Below are 26887 nucleotides of genomic sequence, written 5' to 3' on the forward strand. Positions count from 1 at the left end.
TTGTTTAACCACAAGAACATGTGCTCAGCCTTGCTTGTTCAACTAACCTGTTCCACAGTGGAACATGTCATTCAGGGCAACTTGAATATGTCTCCCAAACTATGGTCATATTTGGCTGGGAATAAATTCAGTTCCTGTTGACTTTCCCTTGGGAGACACCAGTGAATAAACGCCCATTTTCTTTAGATAGGGTGACAAAGACAGACTCCATAGAAATGATCCCCCTGAAGTCTACATTTGTGAATCAACTAATTTGATTGGGGTTACTTAGAGCCACATGGGTGAGGGACGACCAACAGGGACATGGACGGCGCACAGAAGACAACAGCACCGAAGAAGTTGCTGTCCCCAACACTCCTCAGACCTCTTGGCCCCAGCAACCTTTCCTTGCTTGTATCTCTTCTAAGAGGCGGGCCAGTAGGGATTGAATGTGACTGTGTCTGATCTTGTGACGATTGTGGGTGAGTAAGCACAGCTGTTCCCATTTCAAGACACCAATGGCCATGTCATGCCCTCAAGATAGACTTCCACAACTTCTCTTTGTAGCAAACTCTGTACTGTTTTGTTGACTTCTCCCTGATAGTGGCAAGATACAAAGTCTTTGTAACTAGCTGCCTGGGTTTAAGCAAACTGAGGAAATCAGGAAGCTCCCCTGCATCTGTCCCTCATCTTCAGTTCAGAAGTCTTTGTATTTTGAGCAGACACATTTTCTGGTGCCCCTACATCTCCATGGCCTCTTCAGCCTCATCACTCTCCTTATCTCTACCTCTCTCTGCCTCCCTCACACTGGCCTAGTTCATCTCTGATTTTGTGTTTGAGGCTCCTGTGACCTGCTCTGTCTTTTGTGCATTCTGACCTGATCCTCTTCTTTCTGCTTTTGGGGAGTTCAAACTTCCACTGTTTAACTTAACACAGCACCCCCCAAACTCATCAACCGGTGTGGTTTTCTTTTACCACTGTCTAAACTTGTCTTACTCCTTTCATTACTTTCTGATTTAGTTCCAAATTGTAAAACTGTTCGTGTTATTTATTGTGAACTTTCCAGAAACGATGGGCTGGCAATAGAAGGGTAGAGGGATGAGAGATTGAAAGAATGAGGAAGTGGGAGAACAGAAAGAGAGGGCAGTGACCCCTTGAGGCCACTGGAGGGCTCGGCTCCACCCAGCCCGCGCAGCCCCGCCTCGGAACCCGAGGGCAGCGGTCACAGTTTCCCGCTGAAGGGAGGAAGAGTTTCGCGAGAGCACACAGGAAAGGCCGGGCGCCGAGCGGCGGGTAGCGGTGAGTTCGGGGAGCGGGTGCGGGCCGCTGGGTGTGTGTGACCCGGGTGTGGGGTGCAGTCGCGGGCGGCTGGGTTGAGCGGGGCGTCCCGGGAATCCGCCTGGCGCCCGGGGATCGGCCGCGCAGTTGCTGGCTGCGGCGCGGTGGGAGAAGGGGGCTGGGCCGGGCCGGCGTGGCGCGCACGCCTGTGGTCCCTGCGAGTCAGGTGTGCTGGTTCGAGTCCCAGAGCTGTCCCTAATCTGTGGCCCCCTCAGTCACCACCCCCTTGGGCAGTGGGGTCCCCCGGAACAGAAACGGAACCAGTAGTATTTGATGGGCGGGTCTGTTCATTCATTCCGTTTTCTAGTTTCTGCTGATGGAGATGGCTAGAACCCCCCAAGGAGCGCTGCTTTAGCGAGAAAATCCTCACCTTCCCGGTCAGGAGAGGGGCCGCAGTTAGAATTTGGGAGCTTATGCGGTTGGGGACAACCCGCTTTAAAGGGAAATATATGCTGATTTAAACATGGAATTGAGTTTTTAACTGACGCTAATGAGAATGAACATTCTGGCTGCTGAGAAGGGAATATACACTGTTAATGTCGTACATATTTGTGAAGACAGCTTAGATACGGAAACATGTACAGATTTTGTCACAACCCCATCACAGCTGATCTTCACAGCCAAATTAAGTAATCAGGGCAGACGGTGTTTCTTCGTTTTGCTAGTGAAGAAGTTAATTGACTTACCCAGGGTCCAACTACCTGTGAGTGACAACGCTGGGATTTAGTTCAGGCAGCTGGACCAGTCCTCTTTGCACACTAGGCTGCCTGCGTATTCCCCGTCCTTCAGTGACAGATGAATCATTTATGACAAAAAAGGGAGTTGCTGGGGAAGGGGTGGCTTGTAAAGACCCTCCTCTCAGAGTGCCCTCGACTGACATGGTCTTTCCATGCTACCCTTCACTTGGATGCCCTTAGCAACCCGCATACTTTGCTTTCACAGACGTGAATTCCAGTTCTGTAGCTTGTGTCCAATCTCTCCTGTTTCCAAACAGCCAAGTCCAGACATCTGTGTGGGTTCCCTTGAGAGTGCCCGGCAGGTGTAACAGTCTAGAGACTCCTTAGCCGCACACTGTTTTCCCACAAACCTGCAATATCAATCAAAGGCTTGAAATCTCATTCTGGTCCATTGCCTAAGCACAAACCCTGGCTTGTTTCCTCATCTCGCACCTCCTGCAATCAGTTGGTCACCAAGTGCTGCCAGACCGCGACCTCCCTTGAGACAAGAGGACTCTTGTTCCTCCCTTTAGTTGACCAGACATTATGGCAGCCTCTCCCCCCAGCCCTCCCTCCACTTCAGCTTTACCTTTCAGGTTCTCACAGTCTTTTTATTCTGCAGCTCAGATATGATTATGTCCTTTATCTGCTAAAAATCTCAAGTTTTTTTTCTTTCTGTTGTCTTCAGCATAATGTCCAAAGCCCTTAGTGTGGACTCAGTCTTTTCATATCTTCCCTCCACTCCCATCTTTTATCTTTAAACTATTGTTTTTCGAAGTCTGGTGTGTTTATCACCTACATTAAATTATGATAGTAATTGCTAACGAACTAAATATGAGATGATACTCAGTTCTGGAACAAAGGGGTTTGGGGGAAGGGAGGTAATAACTAAGAATACACAATTCCAGCATATTTTCTGCTTTCTAATAAGGTTTAGTAAGGACCTTAAAGACTGAGAACCAGTGTTCTAGAAGCTATCCTGTACTTACACTCTATTGATGGTGCTTAGGCGTGTTAATCTACAACATAGTACACTGGCAGTCGAGGAAGCAGCAGAAGCAGGAAGTTGTTGCTCTTCTAACCTGAAGCGGACTTCCTGTATAAGGCCCTCATCTTATGCCTGCAGGAAATGATCACCTTTATTTCTTAAGATGAAGGGCTACACAAGGACCTGAACAAACAGACCTGTTGTCATGGCACCTTGTTCTGTCATGTTTCTGTACAACTTGCTACTCTTCATCAAATTTAACATACACAGGGTTTTATTTCTGAAGGTTCGTTGTCAGGTAAAACTCATCACATAGATTTATGTCCTTTTTGTTTGTTTGTTAATATGTTTTGCTATAGGAGTCTTAGTCATGGGTGAGAAGAGAAATTACTTCCTCAGTCTACTGCCTTTCTATGTTTTTCAGAGCATAATTTGATACATATATATGTGTATGTATTCATTTTGTATGTAGCCTTTACCCCACGCACACAAATATATTTATGGTCTTTGTATACTTTGCTCAGGTTGCTCTAACTGGGGTGGCTTAAATAACAAAAGTTTATTTCTCACAATGTGCAAAGTGGAACTATGAATCCAAGATGGTTGCACTGGTGTGGTACACTCTTCTTAGTTTGCAGGTGGCTGTCTTGTGGCTGTCTTCATAGGGAGGGTTGTGGATGGGATGTGACATCTGGCTGGTGTCTCTTCTTAGAGAGGTGCTGATCCTATTATGAGGGCAACACCCATATTGCCCCATTATTTCTACATCCTAATGCCATTTCACTTGGAATTAGGAGATTCACTTAGAAGTTCAGAGACACAGATTCTCAGGCCTTAGCGTATTCCTAACTTCTTTCCTCTGACTCCTGATCCGTAGGGCTTTGTCTGGCCCCGCAGGTCCATCCCACTTAGGCCAGTGTTTGTGGACTTCTGTCCTCATCTCCCAACCTTTATCTTACTGTGTTGCAACTTAGCTCATGTGGTTGTACTGCACTTAGGGATTTAACAATTATGAGCATTTGAGAGTGGGACTTAACCCTTCCCTGCCCTTGCGCTTAACACAGAGCAGATGTTGTCTCTTAAAGACCTCGTCAATGTATAAGTGTTTAGGGCCTGATGGGGAGAGGTCAGTGATTACATGGTCCTTTGGGACTTTGTGTGCACTAGCCTGGATCGCTTCCTTGATGTCTGCAATGTGGATGTTTCTTCCTATGGGAGGGATTTTAACCAAGGGAGAAAATATTTAAAGGGAGGAATATTTTCCATCTGTTTAGATAATTTTTTATTTTAGAAAACTTAGCATTGCATGTACGTTGCAATTTTAAGATATCATTTACCATTCTACAACTTAGAGGAAATTTTGTAAAATTTCTGCTTTTGTTTATTGGGATTTTTATTGGTGGAACTGTTTGAACATAATTGGGATAACGCTGGTTATAGATGTCTTTTACCCTGCTATGTTTACTTACTTTGTATTTTGAGTTGTTTTTTTGTACATTTCTGAAAATTCTCCATTTAAAAAGCTGAATTGTTATATGACTCACTCACTTGATAGATGTTTCTAGAATACCCATCCTGTGCCAGATCTTACTTGGTGTGGAGGTTCTAGCAGTACCCAAAGCCCTACATTCTCAGGGTTTACTTTAGTGGATAAGCTAGGTAACATATTGATAAATATAAATATCATCAAATGATGCCATATAAAAACAGAATAAATATATTGAGCCATTTTGTTTTTCCGTATAGAGCTAATTTACCTTCCTTACAGGAGTAGGCAAGAATACCTTTCTTGTATTTTGTCATCGGTGAAATCAGTGAATGATAATTTAAAACTGAATTTTATATGGGAACAATAATAGCTCTTTGTAATTTACATGTCTTTGATTAGTAAGATGAGCATAAAAAACTTAGCCATGTGCATTGAGCTTTGTATGCATGTTCTGTGCTCATTTTCATATCAAAGACCTGGTGTTTTCTTCTGTTTTGAATAAGCTGTTGCTGGTATTTTGAATTCCTCGTATGTGATGGGCAAATACTCAACAGTGGTGTAGTGGAACAGTGAAGACAGACATCAGAGGAAGCCTGGAAATCTCCACTTACCTCCCTCCTCCTTCCTTCTGATATGGATAGGGAAAGGTGATTGGATAAGGAAGGAGGAGAGTGGAGATAGAAATACGTGAATAAAGAAGGAAGTGAAGATTGTGAGTGGATGAGAGATGTTGATGATGTTACTAGATGGGGAAAGAGGAGAAGAACCACAGCAGAAGTGGATAAGAGAAAACAAAAGGAAAAGGGGAGGGGAGACCATAGAGGAATGACTACTGGATGCTCCATGCTTATCTTGGGTAATTTGTTTTCCTTTTCCCGCCTATCAAATGTGTAGGAGAAGATGACTGCATTCTTTAGAACACTTCGAAATCACTGGAAGAAAACTACAGCTGGGCTCTGCTTTCTGACGTGGGGAGGTCACTGGCTCTATGGAAAGCACTGGTAAATATTGACAGCCCCACCCCTTCTGTACTCCACTATAGAATGATTCAAAGGGCCTGTGTTGCAATTTTGTTCAGCTGCATGTCTTTATAAACTATGGTAGCTAAACAAAGTTATTCAAATAAAAAGGCAAAAGCTTCTTGTAAACTGTCCTATAGAAGTAAGCATATGAAACTGTATAGTTAATTATAGCTGTAACACTTACACATCAATGCATCTGCTTAGTGAGGTTGGAAAGAAAGCAGTTTTTATTCACTTTCTTTGTTGAAGAGATTAGGACCCATTCTGGACAGAATAAAGTCCTCTCCCAAGTAAGTAGTAAATTGAAATTGTAACTCATCTATCTCCTTTGTGTTTGAATAAGGAATTCAGTGTATCATGTGTTATATCAGCCTTCACACATAGCAGGAGAAGAAAGTGCCAGATTTTCTCTTCTGGCTTTGTATGGTAAGTTTACATAAGCAGGGTTTTTTTTTTTTGTTGTATAAAAATCATAAAATCTTAAGAAATCAACCTAATTGTAGTCTTATAATTATGTAACCAAGTGCTACGTGTATGTATACCAACACAGAAATCCAGATATATTCCATATTGCTTTGCTGACCAGGGAAGAGGTAGAAATTGTATTGGAAAAGAGATCCACACTTGATACTCTAATGAGTGTTCAGTTTACTGCTGACAAAAAACTTGACACTGTAGTGTGTGGTCTGATAATCTGCAGCGGAGTGGTTCTTTCCTTGCAAGTACTCTCAGAGCTAGGCATCAAGCTGTGTTAGCTAGTATCCGCACAGCTTAGCATCTGTGAGGTAAGGAAAGAGTTAGCAGGCCTTTCTTCCAGTTTCTAACCTGGGCCTCAGGGGAGTCTGTACAGACTTCAGGGCCTCTAAGCACACTGATGCTGGCTCACTGGGGGTGCCCCGTCCCCACCAGGTGAAGATCTGAAGAGCTCACTGTGTCTTCAGAGGTCCTCTGATACTCCCTGAAGTCTTCATTGTTTTAAAAGACCCTTTGGTTCTCCAGCATGAAGAGGCCTCACTCTGAAGGAGGTTTGAAACAGCTTGACTGAAGGCCTCACGTGCTCCTTCCCCACCCTTGAAATGGCACAGATGCAGCTCTAGGGTCTCCCTCTTCTCTTTTTCACACTTCTTCTGAATACTTTGATCCTTCGTGAGTGAATGTGCACGTCAGTGTTGTTGAGTATACTCATGTTGTGCAAAAGATTTTTTGGACTCCTTTGTTTATGCAAAACTGAAACTATACTCATTGAGTTCTCCCTGTTTTCTTTCCTTCATTCCTCGAAGCCACCAGCCCCTTTGTTTTTCCATGAGTTTGACTGACAGAGACATGCAGTGTAGGCAGGATCATACAGTGTTTGCTCTTTTGTGACTGACTGTCTTATTGCACTTGTACACTGTCCTTAATATTCATCCACATCATAGGATGTCAGGTTTATTTTCAAAGGTTGAGTAATTACTGTTTCTCTGCATGTGTACGTCATACTTTACTCATTTCTCAGTGGAGATTGGGTTACTTCTGTCTGCTGGCCATTGTGAATAACGTTGCAGTGAACTAGGGAGAGGAAATACCTCTTAGATTCTTTTTACAGTTCCTTTAGAGACATAACCTAGAAGAATGGCTGCTGGATCATACGTTAAGAAGTGCTATTTTTGTTTTTTTTTTAAGGAGCCTTCAAAATGTTTTTGGTAACAGCTTTACAGTACTACCATAGTGCAAAATAGTTGCAGTTTCTCTACATCTGCATTAACTTATGTTTGGTTGTGATGGGTTTTGTGTTGATTTTCATTTTTCTAAAAATATAGAGATTTTTTTCACATACTTTTTGGCCTCTTATATTTCTTATTCGGAGAAAAATTTGTAAAGCTCTTTGCCCAGTTCTTAATTGAACTTTGTTGTTGAATTGTATGAATTCTTTATATATTCTAGATATTAACCCCTTATGAAATACATCATTCACAGTTTTTTTTCTCATTGTATATGTTGGCCTTTCAATTTGTTGTTGTGTCTTAGGGTGTCCAGAAGCTTTTAAAGTTCATGTCCCATTGTCTATCTTTGTTCTTGTTGCCCATGCTTTGGGTAGATTTGTGTATGGTGAATGTCTCTGCATATATATGTTGGTCAGAAGTCAGTGTTGGATGTTTTCCTTAATTGCCCCCCACATTATATTTGGGGACCGTAACTCCTCAGCCCCAGGGCTCATTGACTGTGCCACACTAGCTGGCCGGCAGGTTCTTGTTATCCCTGTGTCTGCTTGTCAGTGCTAGGATTGCAGCTGTCACACTGGTGTTTCACATGAGTGCACGGGTTCCATATTTAGGTTCTCATGCGTTCAGGGCATGCACATTACCACCCTAGCCATCTCCTCAGCCCTTGCCTGAGCTTTTACTCTCACATCCAAGGATTTATTGTCAAATCCAATGGCTCTAAGCTTTCCCCCATGTTTGCTTCTAGGAGCTGTATAGTTTTAGGTCACGTTTAGGCTGTTGTGTTTAATTGTGTATATGGTATAATACTAAGGTACAGCCTTACTGTTTGCATGTAGGTATCAGGCTGTCACTGTTTATAGAAAGGTATTCTTTCTCTGCCATGTGGTCTTGGGACTTTTGTTGAAGATATTTTGACCATATACAATGGAGGTTTACCTGTAGGTTTTCTGTTCCATGTACATGTATATACGTTTGTATGCCAGAACCACATTTTGATTATTATAGACTTTCAAGAAATAGTGAAATTAAGTGAGAAGCTTCCAACTTTGTTATTTTGCTAGATTATTTTGGCTATTCAGGCTCTTTGAGATTTCATATCAGTTCTGATGTGGCATTCTCTTATTTCTGCAGAAAATACCATTGGGATTTTGACAGGGATTGCATGAACTTGGTAGACTGCTTTGTATTGTGGCCATTTTAACAGCGTTGTCTTCCAATCCTTGTGCACATGGCATCTTCCTGTCTGTTTTGTGGTTTTTATGGATCCCATCTGTCTCACTTACCTAAATTTATTCATAAATATTTATGTTTTCTGGTTGTCTTACATGATTGATTTCTTAGTTTCCTTATACATTGTTCATTCTGTGTATGGAAGTACAGCTTGCTTTGTTAATTCTTTTTTTGTCTGACAGCTTTGCTGAAGTTGTTTTATGGTTCTAACACGTCTATGTTGTTTAGGTGTAACCATTCTAGTGTTCTATATAAAAGATCATGTCATCTGTAAAAAGATAATTTTCTTCTTCCTTTCCTGTTTAGATACTTTTTATTTCTTCCTCCTTTTTGTTCCCCTTCTTTTCTTTCTCCGCCAACCCTCAGTTCCATGGAGTCTTTCTTTGTAGCCCAGGCTGGCCATGGCCTTAGTACTTCCTGTCTCAAGTGCTGGGATTGTAGGTATGTGCCGCCCCCTAGCACTTGTAATTTATTCTTCTTCCATACTTGCTCTGGCTCATTCCTTTTACTGTACTTCTTGGCTTTGCAGTTTCTCATGACCTTTCTTACCACAGGGAGACACATTTCCCCATTGTCTCTGCCCTCCCAACTGCTTCTTCTCCTTCCTCTCTCTTTCTCCCCTTGCCATTCCCCTTCTCGTTCTCTGTGACCCCTTCCTTTAGGGGGAGGCAGTTCTCTGCCCTAGGCTCTCTTCTCATGTCATGCCCTCTCCTGAATGATCTCACCTGCCCATACTGTCTTCTGTTCCATCTCTAGATGTCCCATTACAAGATTTTGTTTGTCTTTATAAAGACGTCTTCTGAGCTCCACACCTAAATGTGTATTCAAGTGCTGTGTTGCCTTGAATGAGAGTCCCCGTTATCTGTGGCATCTGAGCACTCAATCCCCAGTTAGTGGTGCTGTTGTGGCCCTGCTAGAGGAACTGTCTCAATAGGAGTGGCTTTCGATGTCCCACTCTTCCCAGTTTGCACTCTCTGCTTCCTGTTTGTGGGTCAGGGTGTGAGTCCTCAGTGTCCTCCTCCTGCCACCACATCTTTGCTCTGCTGTCATGGACTCTCAGTCTCTGGAACCATAGCTAAAATGAACTCGTCTTCTCTAAGTTGCTTTGGCCTGGTGTTTTACCACAGCAGCAGAAAAGGAACCAATACATGTGCTTATCTTCGGCTGCTTCACAGGTATTTCTGGCCCAGCATCCTAAAAACAAAAGCCCCTTGCCACACCTGCTCCTCAGTTATTGGTATTACTCACCATCATTTTATTTCCCTAGATATTGGAACATCCTCTGTTCCTCCTTATCCTCGTTTCTCATATCCTGTGCATAGATTCTAAAGGATTTTAGAGTTTGTTAATGTGTTCTGTTTCTTTTGTCTGTCCTCGCTGTCTCTGTCTTCATCCACACTGCCCTCCTTTATTGATCAAATTCTAATTAGCTCCCCAGCTTTCTGACTGCTTCTGGTTTGCACACCATTGCTATGCTGTTGTTTTGCAAGTGAAGCCTGCTATTGCGTTTAGACTCAAATTCCGAAGTCTTAACAAGCTGTGCAGAAACTTGGCCTCACCTGAATACATCCGGGACCTTGTTGTACTCTACATTTTAGGATTTGGCTTCAGATCTTTTCAAGTGATGTGATTATTATATTTCAGACTTCCTAGAAGGCATTTCGCATATGCATTCTTTTCTGGGCAACTGAAGTTTCTCCAAGTCTCAAGTACTAACTTCTCAAAGAGCTCTCCCAATCTAATCTTAGGCAGTTATGCTATGAGCTCTTCCTGTATAAAACACTCATTGCTGTTGTGGGGCCAAGGCATGGCTCAGTGGCTGCACAAACTTGAGGATCTAATTTGGGATCCCCAGCACCCACATAAAAGTTAGATATAGCAATGTGCATCTGTAACCCCATCTTTGGAGTTGTGGAGACAGGACAGTCCTTTGGGCTTACTGGTTAGCTACTCTAGTCAAAGCTGAGTTCCAGGTTCCCTGAGAGACCCTGTCTCCAAAAAAGAAGGTATAGAGTGATGGAGAAAGACACCCAACACCAACCTGAGCCCTCTGCAAGTGCAGGTGTACAAGTGAGCATGCCTACACACAGTGCACCACACACACACACACTCACACTCACACACACCACACACACACAAGTACAGGTGTACAAGTGAGCATGCCTACACACAGTGCACCACACACACACACACACACACACACACACGTACAAGTGAGCATGCCTACACACACACACACACACACACACACGTACAAGTGAGCATGCCTACACACACACACACACACACATACACACACACACACACACACACACACAAACAAGTGAAACCATTCATCGCCATTGTGTTGATTTTCTTCTGCTTCTGTCTTCTCTTATCAAATACTGTATGGACTTTGTCTTGCATGGTATTATCCTGAAGTCCCTGCACACAGAGGGGACTCAGTGAACATTCTGTTTATTGGAGAGGATGAAAGGATGGGGTTCAGAGCGAAGTATCAGTTGTGTTTGCCCCTTCTGAACCCACACACCCAGGCTGTTGAATTCCCCAAAAACAAGTGTGCTCCATCTGTAGTCAGGCTCCTCTTCCATCTTCACAAATGTGTCTTGAAATATTCATGAGTTTCTCTGTTCTATCTGCTGCCTTCTCTATACTCAGGCAACCTTAACTCCCATTTTAAAGAGGAGATTACAGAGCTCAGGCCAGTCTCCACATGCACACTTGTGGCCTCTCCTTCACTGGGTAGGCAGCCGTTCTACTGCCCAATGCCAGTCATTCTGCCTCTCCTTAGTACCTGCCCCTCATCATCTGCTCCTTCATTTGTATCCCTAATCTCAGATTTCTTCCTTGCTGATCAAAATCATTCCAAACTTAAACTTATCTCCATTCAAGTGACAATTCTATTTGTTTACTGTCTTACCTATCTTTCCATTTATACCAATTTTTAATGTTTATCTCTTATCCTTTTCTGCCACTTTAAACCAGATTAGTAAAATTTGGTTTATATTCCATCGTTTGATTGAGCTTGCTCTTGAAAAAGTCATGAATAGCCTCTTGGTTGAATGAGTGAGCACCTTTCAGTCTTTACCTGCTGGATTCAGTAGTTTGTGATATATTTCAGTTACTTTCCAGATGTCTTTTGGTTTTGTTTCATTCTGGTGTCCTCCAGTCTGCATTCTTACTTAGCATATTTTGTAAGGGACCCCCAACCAACCACATGGCTGTTCTCAGGTAAGAGACATAGTTTCTGGGGTCATTGTGTTTCTTTAGACATTCATCTTCTCTTGGGTTCCAGGTAAATAGAAGCGGGGAGGGGGATTCACAGCAGGTGTGGGGGAAAAGACAGATTTTAATTTATTTTATCTGCCTATAATTCATTTTTATTGCCTCCTCTTATCTTTTGATATCACATTTTCAGGATTTATTTCATTTTTATAGTATTTATAAATTTCTTTTCTTTTGAGAATTCCTTCTATTTTCTCTCTTCTCCCAAGCCTCAAAGATGAAAGTATTCTTTTTTTCAAGATTTCTCCTGTATAATTTTCCTGCTGCAGGCTGCTATAGTAGGCAGGAGCAGCACGGGTGAGTCTCTCTCAGCACAGCTCTGTGAGAGCAATTGAAGAGCAGGCAATGACCCCGTGTGCTGAGAGTAAAGGGAGTTTAAGTATTGCTCATTCCTCTCCAACTGCTCTTGCTGAGCCTTCTGATCCCTGGGGAAGATTGTGTTCCAGGCTGCTAGTTCATCATGTCAGCCATTTACCTGCAACCGTCTTCCATTTTTTCTAGCCCTTTTAGTGGCAAAGAGCCTGCTGATTAACAAGTAGCAGGAGAAAGGGAGCAGTGTAGTATGGAGGTTGTCTCTAGAGTCAGTCAGCCCTGACATGTCCTAGCAGAGTGACGTTGGGCTCTTGAAGCTGGACACTCTTCAACTGTGGAATGGGCATAGTAGTGTCTTGTGAGTCACTGAAGATAGAATAAGGTAACTCTAGCTGACGGTATTCTAGACATGAAGTCAAATAAATGCTCCAAGTAATTTGAGGTAATAACTACTCAGGACTAGGAGAGTTAAAACAAAGTGTTGATGGTATCTGGGCAGTGGATGACGTGAGAGCTATCCAGTGGGGCAGGAAGACAAGGACCTACCAGGTGATCGAACAAGATCTGAGCCGTTTCCTTTTCTCATGCTGCATGTGATGAGACAGTCTGACAAAGACTAGTCTGAAGTCTGATGTGGGGGCTGAAGAGATGGCTCTGGTTCAGAGTCCTTGCTGCTCTTATAGTGGATCTGCGTGTTTTTGCCAGCACTGACATAGCCTCTCACAGTCCCTTGTAACTCCGTCTTCAGGAGAATCTGATACGTTCTTCTGACCTCTGTGGGCACCATGCATATACATGGTGCACATAGGTATATACAGGTACTCACACATACAAATAGAATTAGTGTATACTAAACCTGAAATTTCACACAGCATGACTTCAAAACTATAGGGCACAAACCATTGCAACCTCTAAGATATGCCTGAACCCTTGATCTGACGTATGGGGTCATTCTCATTCAGACCTCCTCAAGCAGTGGAGCTCTGGGTAATGCCACATCTCCAGGTTTGGATTCTCTGCCTATAACTTAGAGATAGTAAACAGCAATAGCACCCATCTCTGTGGGTTGTCAGACAGATGTTTCTTAGACTTCCGTTGCTGCAGTGAACATTAACAGAAGCAACACAGCTTTTGATTTTTTCCTCATGAGGGAAACTTAAGAAAGATTTGAGCTGGGCCTTGCGGACTCTGGCACAGTGTTCTAGGAGTGTCAGTTGCTCAAGCATAGCTAGGAAATGCAGTGTAGTGGATTTGTGGAGACTGGTAAAGAGTGACACAGGGACAGGGCAGTTAATGGGATGGGGATGAGTGATGTGAAAGGTACAAAGAATAAATGAAAAGGAAGAAGAGGAACACGAGTGAAGTTGCATGTTTTCATCAGACCGTGGAAAAGCCAGGTTGTGGGAGAACTTGTGTATAGGATACCTGTGTTTGAGTAGCATGTAAAGATGGTAAGGGGAGAAGAATATTATGAACAAGGTAACATTCTAGAAGTTTAACTCTCTCCTATGCAGAGCACATTTCAGAAGTTGACCTCAAAGCTACTGACGGCTGACACGGGGTTCTGAGGAAAGAACACAGGAAGTGTGAGCTGTGTGGCTCTGTGGCCAACACAGCTTTGAAGGCGCAGGCATCTCCGGTTTCAGATATGCTCCCTGTCAGCTGCATGGCCTTGTCAAGTACTTAAACCACTTACCTCTGAGCCTCAGCTCCTTGGCCCCACAGGAGGTGTAATTCTCTGTGTCTGCAGCTGAGTTTCAGGGACAGTGAGGAGGTGTGGGTCAGATGCTTTCACTGTGCTCCAGTTTAGCCCCTCCGTGCTAGCTGTGCTGATTCCCTGGAGACTGACTGGTGTTTGACTGAGGCAGAGGAACATGGAGAAGTCATCTTAGGCCTTCAAGACTGGTGTAATTGGTGATGCAGAGAGAAGGAAGTCACCAGGAAGAATTGGTTTGAGGAAGAGATTCTGTGTTCTATTTTAGGCACACTGAGTTTGAGACCCTGACAGGAGAGACAAGGGGAATGTGTTAGCTCCCAGGGGTAAATTATGTATGAGCCACACTTGACTAGACTGATAGTTTTCTTTTGGTGGAGAGTATGGTTTCAGGAACGTCTTGTGCTTTGGTTCCCAGTATCTCTGGATATCTGGGAGATGCTTCATCCCGATACCCTTCAGAGCAGCCTCTGACTCTGAGACAGATGTCTGGGATCTGGCCGCCTCCCCTGCCTCAGTTGCCTTACCGATGGCTGATGGCAGGAGGTTTATTCCCCTTCCTAGCTTCTCTTTGTTTCACATTAGTTGAAATTTTGATAAAGCAGTTTGCTTTGTCATTTCTAAGTTCATTCTGAATCAAGCTCCCCACCCCTGTGCACAGGCTGATGCTGAAAGTGGGGTTTTAATCGGTGCTATTTAAAGAAGCTCTCGTTTGTAGGCAATTAAATAACAGGCTTGTCAGCCAATATTTAATAGGGAATAAGGCAACTTTTAACTTTTTAAATACAATGACATTTAATTATATTCCCCTTATTTCCATGTCCTTTTGTTAAATTATGTGGAAAACAAATTTCTTCCTTTAAAAAAATTGATATTTCTATCTTCTTGTATCTGAGATGGAAGTCAGGAGGTATATTTAAGTTATATCTTGTGTTTTTGGCTTCACATAATTGGGGAGATTTTCATGTTAGTGGTTTTACTTGTTTCCAGGCCTGTACAGAAAGTAATCTTAGCTGTGCTGAAAGCAGCTCTTCTCTAGGTAGTAGCCAGCATTTCAAATGGAGCATATTTCAGAACAGCAGAGCCCTGATATTAGTAGCTACTAACTTACGTGATTTCAGGTCAGAAGTTGTCCAGATGTGTTGTGGAGCTGTGAGCCCACAGTGAATCCCATCTCATGGGGATGTTTATAGAGGAACTGTTAGGTTTTCTTTTGGTTCTTGAATACCTTCATAATCTCTATGTAATACTTTTTGTCTTCTCGTTTTCTCTGGACCTGAGTACCTTGCACATGAGACTCGGTGTTTATTTATTTTCAGTGACACTTGTCAGTATTTATGATGGTTATTGGTCTCTGGAGAGCTGGTAAAGTAGATGATATATTTCTATGGGGGGGAAATCTGGAATAAGGTGTTTACAGGGATAAAAATGAATGGATGAAAAAAATAAAGGGAGGGCTGGAGAAATGGCTCAGAGGTTAAGAGCATTGCCTGCTCTTCCAAAGGTCATGAGTTCAATTCCCAGCAACCACATGGTGGCTCACAACCATCTGTAATGGGGTCTGGTGCCCTCTTCTGGCCTGCAGACATACACACAGACAGAATATTGTACACATAATAAATAAATAAATATTTAAAAAAAAAAAAAAAAAAAAGAAAAAAATAAAGGGAAAATAGAAGTGAATCAACCATGAAAGAATGTCTTCTTAGAACTAGATAGGAGCCACCATGATGGTGTTTCTTGCCAAGGCTGACAACCTGAGTTTGACTCCCAGGAGCCACTTGGTGGGAAGAGAGAACTGACCTCTGAGCATTGTCCTATGACCTCCACACATAGGCTATGGTATATGTACCACTCACACAAATACATGTAAAATTAAAAATGAATTACATAGAAGTAGAAATCTTTTTTATAAAAAACTGGAGGTCAGAGGATGCTCTCTGATGGGAGCTGACACATTCCCTAATTGTGGTACTGTGTAGACCTCACAGAGATGTAGCTACCAGTCAGAGATGGAGCTGTTATCCAGAGTGTAGGGTACTCAGTCCACTTGTTTGTGCTTTCATTAATAGCAGAACAGTAGGGTAAGAAGAAACATTGGTATCTTGCCAAGACTTGAGTCTAGATTGAGAGTAGAATAATTTCGTATCTTTTTTTTAAAGTTATTTTTTATTTTAAAACATTCTTTTCTCATTTTACATATCAATCGCAGTTCCCACTCCCTCCCCTCCTTTGGCTCCTCCCACCTTCCTTTCACCCCATTCCCCATCCACCCCTCATGGGAGTTAAGTCTGGCACATCACTTTGAGGCAGGATCAAGGCCTATGTGCTATATCTAGACTGAGAAAGATATCCCTTCAAAGAGAATGGACTGCAAAATGCCAGTTCAAGCAGTAGTGATAAATCCTGGTCCCACTGCCAGTGGCTCTACAGACTGCCCCAGCCTTCCACCTGTCACCCACACCCAAAAGGTCTAGTTTTGGTTCTATGCAAATTCCCCTGCTGTAAGTCCAGAGTCAGTGAGTTCCCACTAGTTCATGTCAGCTGATTCTGTGGCTATCCATGTCATCATCTTGACCTCTTTGCTCATATTATTGCTCCTCTCTCTCTTTGATTAAACTTTAGGAGCTCAGCCCAGTGCTTCATTGTGGATCTCTGCATCTGCTTCCATCAGTTGCCGGATGAAAGTTCTATGATGACAATTAAGGTAGTCATCAATCTGATTACAGGGGAAGACCAGTTCAGGCACCCACTCCACCATTGCTTAGGGTCGTAGCTTTTGGATTTCTGGGAATTTCCCTAGTGCCAGGTTTCTTGCTAGCCCCATAATGGCTCCCTCAGTCAAGATATATTTTTCTTTGTTCTCCCTCTCTGTCCTTCCACTATCTCAGCCATCCCATTCCCTCATGTTTTCCTCCCTTTCTCCTTTTCTTCTCCCTCTCACCTCCCTCCTCCCCCACCCCCATGCTCCCAATTTTCTCAGGAGATCTTGTCTATTTTCCCTTCCCAGGGGAATACATATATGTCTCTTTTAAGGTTCTCCTTGTTACCTAGCTTCTCTGGGATCATGGACTATAAACTGGCTTTTCTTTGCTTTACATCTAATATCAACTTATGAGTAAGTACATACCATGTTTGTCTTTCTGGGTCTGGGTTATTTCATTCAGAATGGATTTTCTAGTTCTATCCATTTGCCTGCAAATTTCAAGATATCATTGTTTTTTAGTGTTAAGTAGTACTTCATTGTGTAGATACACCACATTTTCTTTATGCATTCTTCGGTTGAGAGGCATCTAGGTTGTTTCCAGGTTCTGGCTATTACAAATAATCTTGCTTTGAAGACAGTTGTGCATATATCCTCGTGGTATGAGTGTGCATTTCTTGTATTTATGCCCAAGAGTTCTATTGCTAGTTCTTGTGGTATATTGTTGTTGCTCTCAGTGTCTGTGCTACTGGTATTATGCTTAGGAAGTGGTCTCCTTTTCCCATACATTGAAGGCTGTTTCCCACTTTTTCTTCTATGAGGTTCAGTGTGATTTGCTTTATGTTGTTGTCTTTGATCCATTTGGACTTGAGTTGTGCATGGTGATAGATATGGATCTATTTGCATTCTTCTACATGTTGATATCCAGTTATGTCAGCATCATATGTTGAATATGCTTTCTTTTTTCCAATGTATACTTTTAGCTTCTTTGTTAAAAATCAGGTGTTCATAGTATGTGGATTAATATCACGGTCTTCAATTCAATTCCATTGGTTCACCTATCAGTTTTTATGTGAATATCAAGCTGTTTTCATTACTATTATAGAGCTAGATGTCAGCTCTGGTGTTGCCTCTGGAAGTTCCTTTCTTGTACAGCATTGTTTTGGCTCTCCTGTGGTGTTTTCCTGTATAAAGTTGAACATCTTTCTTTCAAGTTCTGTGAAGAATTGTGTTGGAATTTTAATGGGCATTGCATTGAAGCTGTAGATTGCTTTTTTGGTAGAATTGTCATTTTTATTATGTTAATCCCACCTATACAAGAGCATGGGAGAGTTTTCCACTTTCTGATGTCTTCAATTTCTTTCTTCCAAGACTAAGTTCTTGTTGTAGAGGTTTTTCCCTTCTTTGATTAGTATTACCCCATGATATTTTATGTTATTTGTGGCTGTTGTGAAGGGTGATGCTTCTGATTTCTTTCTCAGCCCTTTTATCATTTCTATATAGTAGGGCTACTGATTTTTTTTTAGTTGATCCTGTAGTTTGCTACATTACTGGTGGTATTTATCAGCTATAGGAGTTCCTTGGTAGAATTTTTGGAGTCACTTAAGTATACTATCATATCTGCAAATAGTGAAAGTTTGAGTTCTTCCTTTCCAATTTGTATCCTCTTGATCTTTTGTTGTCTTAATACTCTATCTAGAACTTCGAGTACAATATTGAATAGATATGGAGAAAGTGAACAGCCTTGTCTTGTGCCTGATTTTAGTGGATTCGCTTTGAGTTTCTCTCCTTTTAGTTTGATGTTGGCTGTTGATGTTGATGTTGGTCAATAGGTGGGTGTGTGGGGGCATAGACTGCCGAACCATCTTCTGGCTAATGAAAAGTTCTACAGAGCAGGCTCACAGGATAGAGGCCCTCAAGGATGCCATCTTTTATTAAATAATTTCCTACCCTGAGCCAGAAGGGGAACAGGCTGTGAGGAGGAAGCCTGAGAAAGCAGGGGATCCTTAACTTTTTGTAAGTAATGCCTGTTCTGCACATGTGGAGACAAGTGCTGTGATCTGACAGAAAGACAGAGGAAAGGTGTTTGGGGGGATTTCTGACTTCAGAGTGTGAAAGAAAGAATGGGCACCAAATGAGCGTTGTTCAGAACAGCCTTTGGATTTTGTTAGAGTTGAGGCCTTCCTATCTTGGGTAGAGGTTGAGTCTTTGCCTGATAAATACTATTGAATTATTAAAGGGTGGGAATAGATTTGGGGGCTTTTTCCTGAGCCTACTGGCAAGAGGAAAGACTATCCTAGCACTCCAGTAGCAGTGCAGTGAGAACGGGTGAAATGGGTGACGGATAAGCCGTGGGTAGAGCTTCGTCACTGCATTTCTCTGAGAGTGTCTGTGGAGAGCAGGTGGAGAGCTGGAGGGGACCACGCCAGCTGAGAAGCAGGGTATTGCAGTTCCAGAGCTAGGATTCCAGTCATTTTCTAACAGTGTGCATGTCCCCAGCCCAGAGGTTTCCCCAAACTAGGTCAATGAGTCATGGTCTAGGAGCTCAAAGGAATTAGAAAACGGCTTAAGTGCACATCCAGAATCTTGTGGGGCCTGGAGACTGAGATTGGGTCTCAGTGGTTCTCTTTATATTTCATTACAAGATGAGACTCACTGCTGTAGGACTCTGTTACTAGTGGAGTGGTGTCATCCATTTGATTGATGGGGGCTGGGTTCTGTGGAGGGAGATTGTAATGCCATGGGCTGGATCTTTTCTAAGAACTCTTTCAACCTTAAAATTGCAGAATTCTAGGAAATGGGCTTGTGGACACCTTTTGACAAAAGCATTGATTTGTTGTGGTTGCAAATATTTATTGTTTGCCTTTTTGTGCTTTGTCAGAGAACAAAGATGATAAAGCAGGGATTGCAGACCTAAATAAACATTGCTGCCAGTATTCAGGAATCCTTGCTTTGACAGTGAGCAAATTCAAAATTCTGGGCTGAATCACAAATCTCATTTAGTAAGTGGGTTCACACATTTGGCAAAGACTTGTTGGGAGTGTTTAGTTCATCGTTGAACATCCTCCTGCTGGATTCTTCCTCGTTCCTCTGTGTGTAGCTGTTGTGTTAAATTCATTGTGTTCTATGAACTTTTTTCCAAATCTCTTCTCTCTCTTCTGTTTTAGCAAATAATTGTTAGCTTGTTTTTTTTGTTTTTCGAGACAGGGTTTCTTCTCTGTGTCCTGCAACTTGCTCTGTAGACCAGGATGTCTTTGAACTCACAGCGATCCACCTGCCTCTGCGTCCTGGGTGCTGGGATTAAAGGCATGTGCTACCACTGTCCAAATAATAATTCGTGGAACTGGTTTTAGCTTGCTTTATATTATTATTTAGAAATGTCTCTTCCATTATTGAATTAAGACACCAACTAAAAAGCTGCTTCACTTTTCACTAGCCCAGGAGGCTGTTGTACACACATTTTCTGGTAGTTTGCAACTTTCTTGCTCTTTACCCATTTTTACTCAGCAACATGACTGTGATGGATTTGATGCCAACCATTGTCGGTGTGGCTCCTTGTTTTCTTTTATATACATATACATATACATCATACACACACACACATATATATATATACTTTTTATTATATTTTATTTGTATTCATATATTTTTAAGTGTATATATTAAGTATATATAATATATATTAAGTATTATATATATATGTATATACATACATACACATACACACACACACACACACTATTCATATATTTTTAAGTGTATATATTAAGTATATATAATATATATTAAGTATTATATATATATGTATATACATACATACACATACACACACACACACACACACACACACACACACACATAAATAAAATGTTGTCGGGGTTTCTGTCCTGCCCAGTTCCCACAATCTTTAAGTCCCAAAGAAATCACACAGATGTCTATGTTAGTTATAAACTGATTGGCCCATTAGCTCAGGCTTCTTTTTTTTTTTTTTTTTTTTTTCCGAGACAGGGTTTCTCTGTGGCTTTGGAACCTGTCCTGGAACTGGCTCTGTAGACCAGGCAGGTCTCGAACTCACAGAGATCCGCCTGCCTCTGCCTCCCGAATGCTGGGATTAAAGGCGTGCGCCACCAGCGCCCGGCTAGCTCAGGCTTCTTATTAACTCTTATAACTTATATTAGCCCATTATTCTTGTCTATGCTAGCCACGGGGCTCAGTACCTTATTCAGCAAGGCAGTCACATCTTACTTCTTCTGTGGCTGGGTCATGACTACAGACCAGGACTTCATTCTTCCCAGAATTCTCCTGTTCTCGTTGACCTGCCTCTACTTCCTATCTGGTTGTCCCGCCTATTCTTTCTGCCTGGCTACTGGCCAATCAGCGGTTATTTAAAATATAATTGACAGAATACAGGTCATTTTCCCACACCACTTCCCCCTCTTTTTTGTAAAAAAGAAAGAACTCTGAATCTAATATGCTTTGTTTAGCTTTTCTCCTGACCACTAGCCATAACAACTTGTAACCAACATTCTAAACAAAGGAAAATATCCATAGTCCATTTTTTGGGACTGTGGGCATAGTTTTCCAGGCTACTTCCTGCTGGTTGGGGGCACTGATAATCTTATGGGGACCTAAAGAAAATTTAGAATTTTGATCAAGTCCTGACTGGAGTATCCTGTGAGGCTTGGTCATCTCAAGCAGCATTTTGAGTCTGTTCTGAATGTGGAACTCAGACATCTGTGCCATCTGTTTCTACTGGAGATTTCTCAGGTGGTCTTCCTTGATCAAATCTGATTTTTTTTAATTCAAAATAAATTCATAGCCTCTCATTTTCTGTGGAAACAAAAGCAAAACCTCTTCTTCAAAGTAACATATCTTTTGACTTCAATTTTGAAGTCAAGGTATTTTCAGAATACCTATCTTGGATTAATTCAGCAGCATTTATAAACAAATATCTTTTAGCAGCTGTTGCTCCTTCCTCAGCATTCAAAAAATTCAAAGAGAGCATAATAACATACAGTATTCAGACTCTGTGTATTTTTCATCTTTACGTGTCTTTATTTTAACCTCTATTTCTTTAATTTTTACTTTTAATTTTTGGCTTTTTGAGACAGGTTCTCTGTATATCTTTTATACAGAACTCCCTCTGTAGACTAGGCTGTCCTTGAACTCACAGAGTTCCACCTGCCTCTGCCTCCCAAGTGCTAGGATTAAAAGTGTGTGCTACCACACCTTGAACTCACAGAGGTCTGCCTGCTTCTGTCTCCCAAGTGTTGGGATTAGTGGTGTGTGCCGCCACACCCAACTACTCTCTTTCTTTTTTATTTTAAGAACTTTAACCTTTTTCTTTTCTCTCCAAATCCTGTATATATTTTTAACACACTGGAAACCATTTAGAGGTTTTCTTTGTCTTTTGAACTCTCTTTATTGTATATCTCTCTTTTTATGACCATGAGTCTTTAATTTGCTAAGCAATGTGGATAGGATTAAAGCCGTTGCTTTGACAGCTGGATCCAGCCCATTTTTTAGTTTAGCTTTCTGAGATTCCAGCCTCGTGGTAGAGGTACCAGCTGGAGCCATGTTTATGCCACAACGCTATGGCATTTCAAGTTCCCTGCCACTATCAACATCAACACCATTCAAGTGTTTCCTGACTGTACCTCTGAAAAAAGCTGCAAAGTTTTGCAGCTAATGCTGAGTCAGGACGCCTCTCTTAAATGAGAGTGCTTGCCTCTAGCAGAGCAGACCTGAAGAATTGCTGCTATCAATAAGCCATGCTTTTACTCTATTCTTTTCTGTCTAGAATTACTTCTCATGCTCTCTCAGGCTTTATGTAGATGCAGTTGTCCATGTTGGTGCCATTTGTTGCTGGGGTTTCTGTCCTGCTCAGTTCCCGTAATCGTTAAGTCCCAAAGACATTACACAGAGGTCTACATTAGTTATAAATTGATTGGCCCATTAGCTCAGGCTTCTTATTAACCCTTTTATTAGCCTATTCTTGTCTATGCTAGCCACGTGGCTGGGTACCTTATTATTGAGACAGTCACATCTTACTTCTTCTGTGGCTGTGTCATGACTGCAGACTAGGAATAAGTACGTGTGTGTGTGTGTGTGTGTGTATACACACTCATATACTTTCATGGCATTGAAATATACACAGTTGCCACTTAGTATATTATTAATCCATAGAATATTTTCCTTTCTTATGTTTTCAGGATTTTAGGAAATTTCTTTCTCATTTTGTGCTTGAGAGAATTGAGATAATATAAATTTTTTTGGTGTCCATCATAGAGAGGCCAGGGAACAAGGAAAGCTGATGTCCATGAAAACAGAAATACTAGAGTGAAGGATCCCGTATCCTTTCAAGAATCTTTAACATTTGGATTGTCACCCTGGTTTTCTAACCTGTCACATTGACCATTTTTTTCTGATCCCAAAAGAACTGGACATACTTTAGGAAGGAAAGATTGGACATTCTTCCCAGCAGGCTGCACTTCCCTCTGCTGGGTCGAGGTCTGTCTCTTCGGCAGAAGTGCTGTGGCCATTGTTTTCTCCCATGCAACTGAGGCCCCTGCACAGTCTTTACCTGTCTGGAAGGTATCCGGGCATGTAGAAGGGGCTGAAATGTGTAGTTGGAAATGGCTTCCCCTCCGTAGTCACTTTTCAAGAGTCACTTGTAGCTTTGCTGCCATTTTTTTTCCTATCCCTCCTTCTCCATTGACCACCAGTGAGCGGAGCCCCTGGCAATGTGATGACTAATTATTTTAGGAAGCCTGAGTAAGTCTCCATGGTCACTGTAAACATCTAAACTTGAAATCTGTTTTGTGCAAGGCAAAGACAGTGTTTGCATGCACCAAGGGGAAACTGGTGGTAGAAATTGCTGAACAATTTGCCTCTAACTGTAGTGAGAAATACTCTTTTTGGGAAATAAGATGGATCAATGTAAGTCTTCTCTCCATGTAATGCTGTTATTGAAGTAACAACTTATCGTATTTTGCAGTTCTAAAGTAATAAATAAAGCATTTATGTAAAAAGTATCCTATTACCTGTAGTAGCAGGCAAGTTCATATTTTTTTAAGCCTCAGGCAATAAGATCAGCTGACTTTTTTCCTTCCTTCCTTCCTTCCTTCCTTCCTTCCTTCCTTCCGTCCTTCCTTCCTTCTTTCCTTTGGGTTTTTCAAATCAGGGTCTCTTTGTAGCTTTGGAACCGATCCTGGAGCTCACTCTGTAAATTAGGCTGGCCTTGAACTCACAGAGATCCACCTCCTCCTGCCTTTACCTCCTGAGTGCAGGGATTAAAGGCTTGCACCACCACCCAGTTCTGTTTTCTAATCCAGAAGCTTCTAATTCATTTCTGTCAAAGAGCCTCCATTTTGCTTCTGAGTATGTCTTCAGGCCCCTTCCTGATATGACTACATTTTGGAACACCTCTTGTAAATTGTATTTACTATTAGTGCCTAGGAGGTACCTTGCTGTATAGACAGAGCATGGGCTGCCAGTTGATGTACAGTCTGTTTTCTGTAGGTCTCTAGCTCACATTCAGACTCTAGATCCATTAGGTATCTGGAATTCTCTGACACTAGAACAGTTCTTGGGCTCCGTGGTATCAGGTCAGAATTCCCTGCTTTGGTTTTGAAGAGTCCTAGTGCATACGGTGCTGCATGTACATGCTCACACAGTCTGAGGTCCTGACCTGGCAGCATAACCCTGAGTGTGGGTTTTCATCCTTGCCCTTGGCTACACTGCAGAGCTGTCTCGGTTAATCTGCTGGTTCAGGATTGCCAGATACTCATACAAGAGTAACCATCAGTTTCCCTTGAAGCATAAAGTGTGCCTTTCGAGCCCAGTGAGTCAATTTTCCTGTCCAAACATTTGCCACTTACTTATTAACAAGTATTCATTGAGTTCCCACTGTCTGCAAGAGTCTGTGCTGTGGGTTTAGCAGGAGTAAATACTAGCAAATTTTCATTATCAGAAGGCAAGAGAAGGCAGTTGGAACAAAAAGGCTGAGCCCATGGTGAACCTCAGCACTGTAACTTTCAAAACAGCACCCCATGCTGGGGACTGAGTGTCTGAAAAATGGACCCATTAGAGATAGTTCACATTTAAATCATAAATCTGGGGAGAGAGAAAATGACCAAAATCTTGGAGTTCTGAACACAAAATCAAGAAGTATAAAGCAACTTCAAAGGAAATGATGAATATAAGGAAAACTTAACCCTTTTCCTCAATTATTTCTCCACCAGAGCCTTTACCTTGTCTTTCTTTCCTTTCCTTTTTTATATATCTTTCTTTTATTGAAAACAGATTCTTTCTTCATACAATATATCCTGATTGTAGTTCCCCTCTCTACTCCTCCCAGTTCTTCCTACCTCCTCTCTCCTTTCATTACTCTGTTTCTGTCTCTCATTAGAAAAGAACAGACCTCTAACAAATAACAACAAACTTAACAAAATAAAATGTAATAAAATAAAGCAAAAACTATCATATTAAAATTGAACATGGCAACCCAACAGGGGGAAAAGAGTCCATGAATAGGCAAAATAGTCAGAGACCCACTTGTTCTCACTTTCAGGAGTTCCATAAAAATATTAAGCTAATAGCTGTAGTATATATACAGAGGACCTGGTGCAGACCCATGTAGACCCTGTAATTGTTGCTTCAGTCTCTGTGAGTTCATATGTGCCTTGCTCAGTTGATTCAGACGACCTTGTTCTCCTGGTGTCCTCTCTTCCCTCCATCTACTCTTTTGGCCTCCTCTTCTCCAGGATTCCCTGAGCTTTGGGGGAAGGATCTGATGGAGACCTCAAGCTTCCACTCTCTTTCCACGTAATTTCTGGCTGGGGCGGGGGGGGGGGGGGTCCCTGCATCTGTTCCCATCTGCTGTAGGAGGAGACCTCTCTGATGTCTGGATAAGGCACCGACAGATCTATGAGTACAGCAGAGTATTATTAAGAATGGTTTTGTTTATTTTTTTTAGAACAGTCATGTTTGGTTTTACCCTTCAGTTATTTCCTTAGCAATAGGAAGTGTGGAAGTGCAAGGTTTGAAGACTGGCCTCTGCAGGCATCAGAGCCATGGAATGTGCTCTCACCACACATTGTGGAGAACTTTCTGTAATCAAACACATGCCTGCATTCTGATAAAATGTTTTCATTTTTGGAAGCCAAACTGTTGCCTCTTATTTCCATTTGTGATATAATAGAGTATCTAATAGTGATATAAAAAATAGGGGACTTAGATAAAATAGTAGTAGAAGCAGCTAAACATCAAATTTAGCTTTGGCAAATGACCTGAGTAGTATCTTTTGGATAAGAAAATACAAGACACGTCTATTTGTTTCCTATTGTTACCTAATAACTTACAGTTTAACAAACCATTGATGTTTATCTTACTATTTTATGGGCTAAAGTTCAAGGGTTGATAGGCCTGCCATTCCTCCTGAGGCTCTCAGGGGAGAAGCTGCTTCCTAACTTTTCCAGCTTAACAACATTCCCGGGCTCATAGCCCCTTCCATCTTTAAAGCAGCAAGTGACCACCCTCCCAGAGTCATGTGTGTTCTGACCATGGTCAGAAAGGCTGCTCTGCCTAACGGACCTGAGGGATAATGCAAGATGTCCTCCCTATCCTGAAGTCCTCAATTTCCCTGCATTTTCCTGTTGCTATGCGGGGTCACAGATCTTCAGGTTCTGGAAATTGGGCTGTAGGTGTCTCAGGGGTCTAGGCCATTGTTCTGTCCACCAGAATGTGGGAATAGCTAGCAGAAGCTTTCCCTCAGAATGTATTTCCCTAATGTGCTTCTGATTTGCTATCAGGTCTTTAAGAAATCTTCACTATAGGTACCTCCCCAACCTAAGAACCTACCAATTCAGTTTGGGTCTTAATCTCTAGCAGTGCTAATGCTGGGTCTCTTTTGTTTGCTTTGATAGTGATAACCTGCTAAGAAGAGCAGCCTGTCAAGAAGCTCAGGTAATGCCATTTCCTGTGATAAAATTAAGTCGTCCCTTATCTCCATGGTGCAGGAGAGACAGCTCCTCCAAGGGACTCACCTGGGGTCTTGCATCAGTGTAGTTTGACTCTTCCTCCACCTCCAGATGGGTCAGGCTGTCAGCCAGTTCTGAGTAGGATGGGGGAAGTCAGCCGTCTGGTGAAGAGCGGTTCTGACACCCACCCTTTTAGACTTGTTTACTTCTGGATCACCCCAAGAACACATAACTGGACTGGCTGAAGAGCTGGGAATTGGTGCCTGTTGCAGTTACCCCTGAAGATCTGGCTAAAGCCTGAATCATTCCTGATTGAATCGCCCCCAGGGATAACGGTTCAGAGCAGATGTTGCTCTGAGAGCCAAGTCTTGTTAAAATTGTTTACTCTTCCTTTTAAAGCCCGTCTCCCTGACATGGCTGATCCATG

The 26887-nt window shown here is 42.2% G+C and overlaps 1 protein-coding gene across 1 annotated transcript in view; it reads left to right on the top strand.

Moving 5' to 3' along the window:
• Positions 1 to 1238: 1238 nt before the first annotated feature.
• Positions 1239 to 26887, top strand: part of LOC121435583 (acylglycerol kinase, mitochondrial-like) — a 74014-nt gene continuing 48365 nt past the window's right edge. Inside the window, exons 1-3 of the mRNA XM_041635035.1 lie at positions 1239 to 1278; positions 5405 to 5511; positions 26407 to 26446. Coding sequence (XP_041490969.1) covers positions 5411 to 5511; positions 26407 to 26446 — 141 coding nt within the window. The 5' untranslated portion in view covers positions 1239 to 1278; positions 5405 to 5410. The remainder of the gene's footprint in view (positions 1279 to 5404; positions 5512 to 26406; positions 26447 to 26887) is intronic.

This window comes from Microtus oregoni, unplaced genomic scaffold (genome assembly GCF_018167655.1).
Source record: "Microtus oregoni isolate MIOR12 unplaced genomic scaffold, Mior012 000046F_ref0000063, whole genome shotgun sequence".
NCBI classification, from domain to species: Eukaryota; Metazoa; Chordata; class Mammalia; order Rodentia; family Cricetidae; genus Microtus; species Microtus oregoni.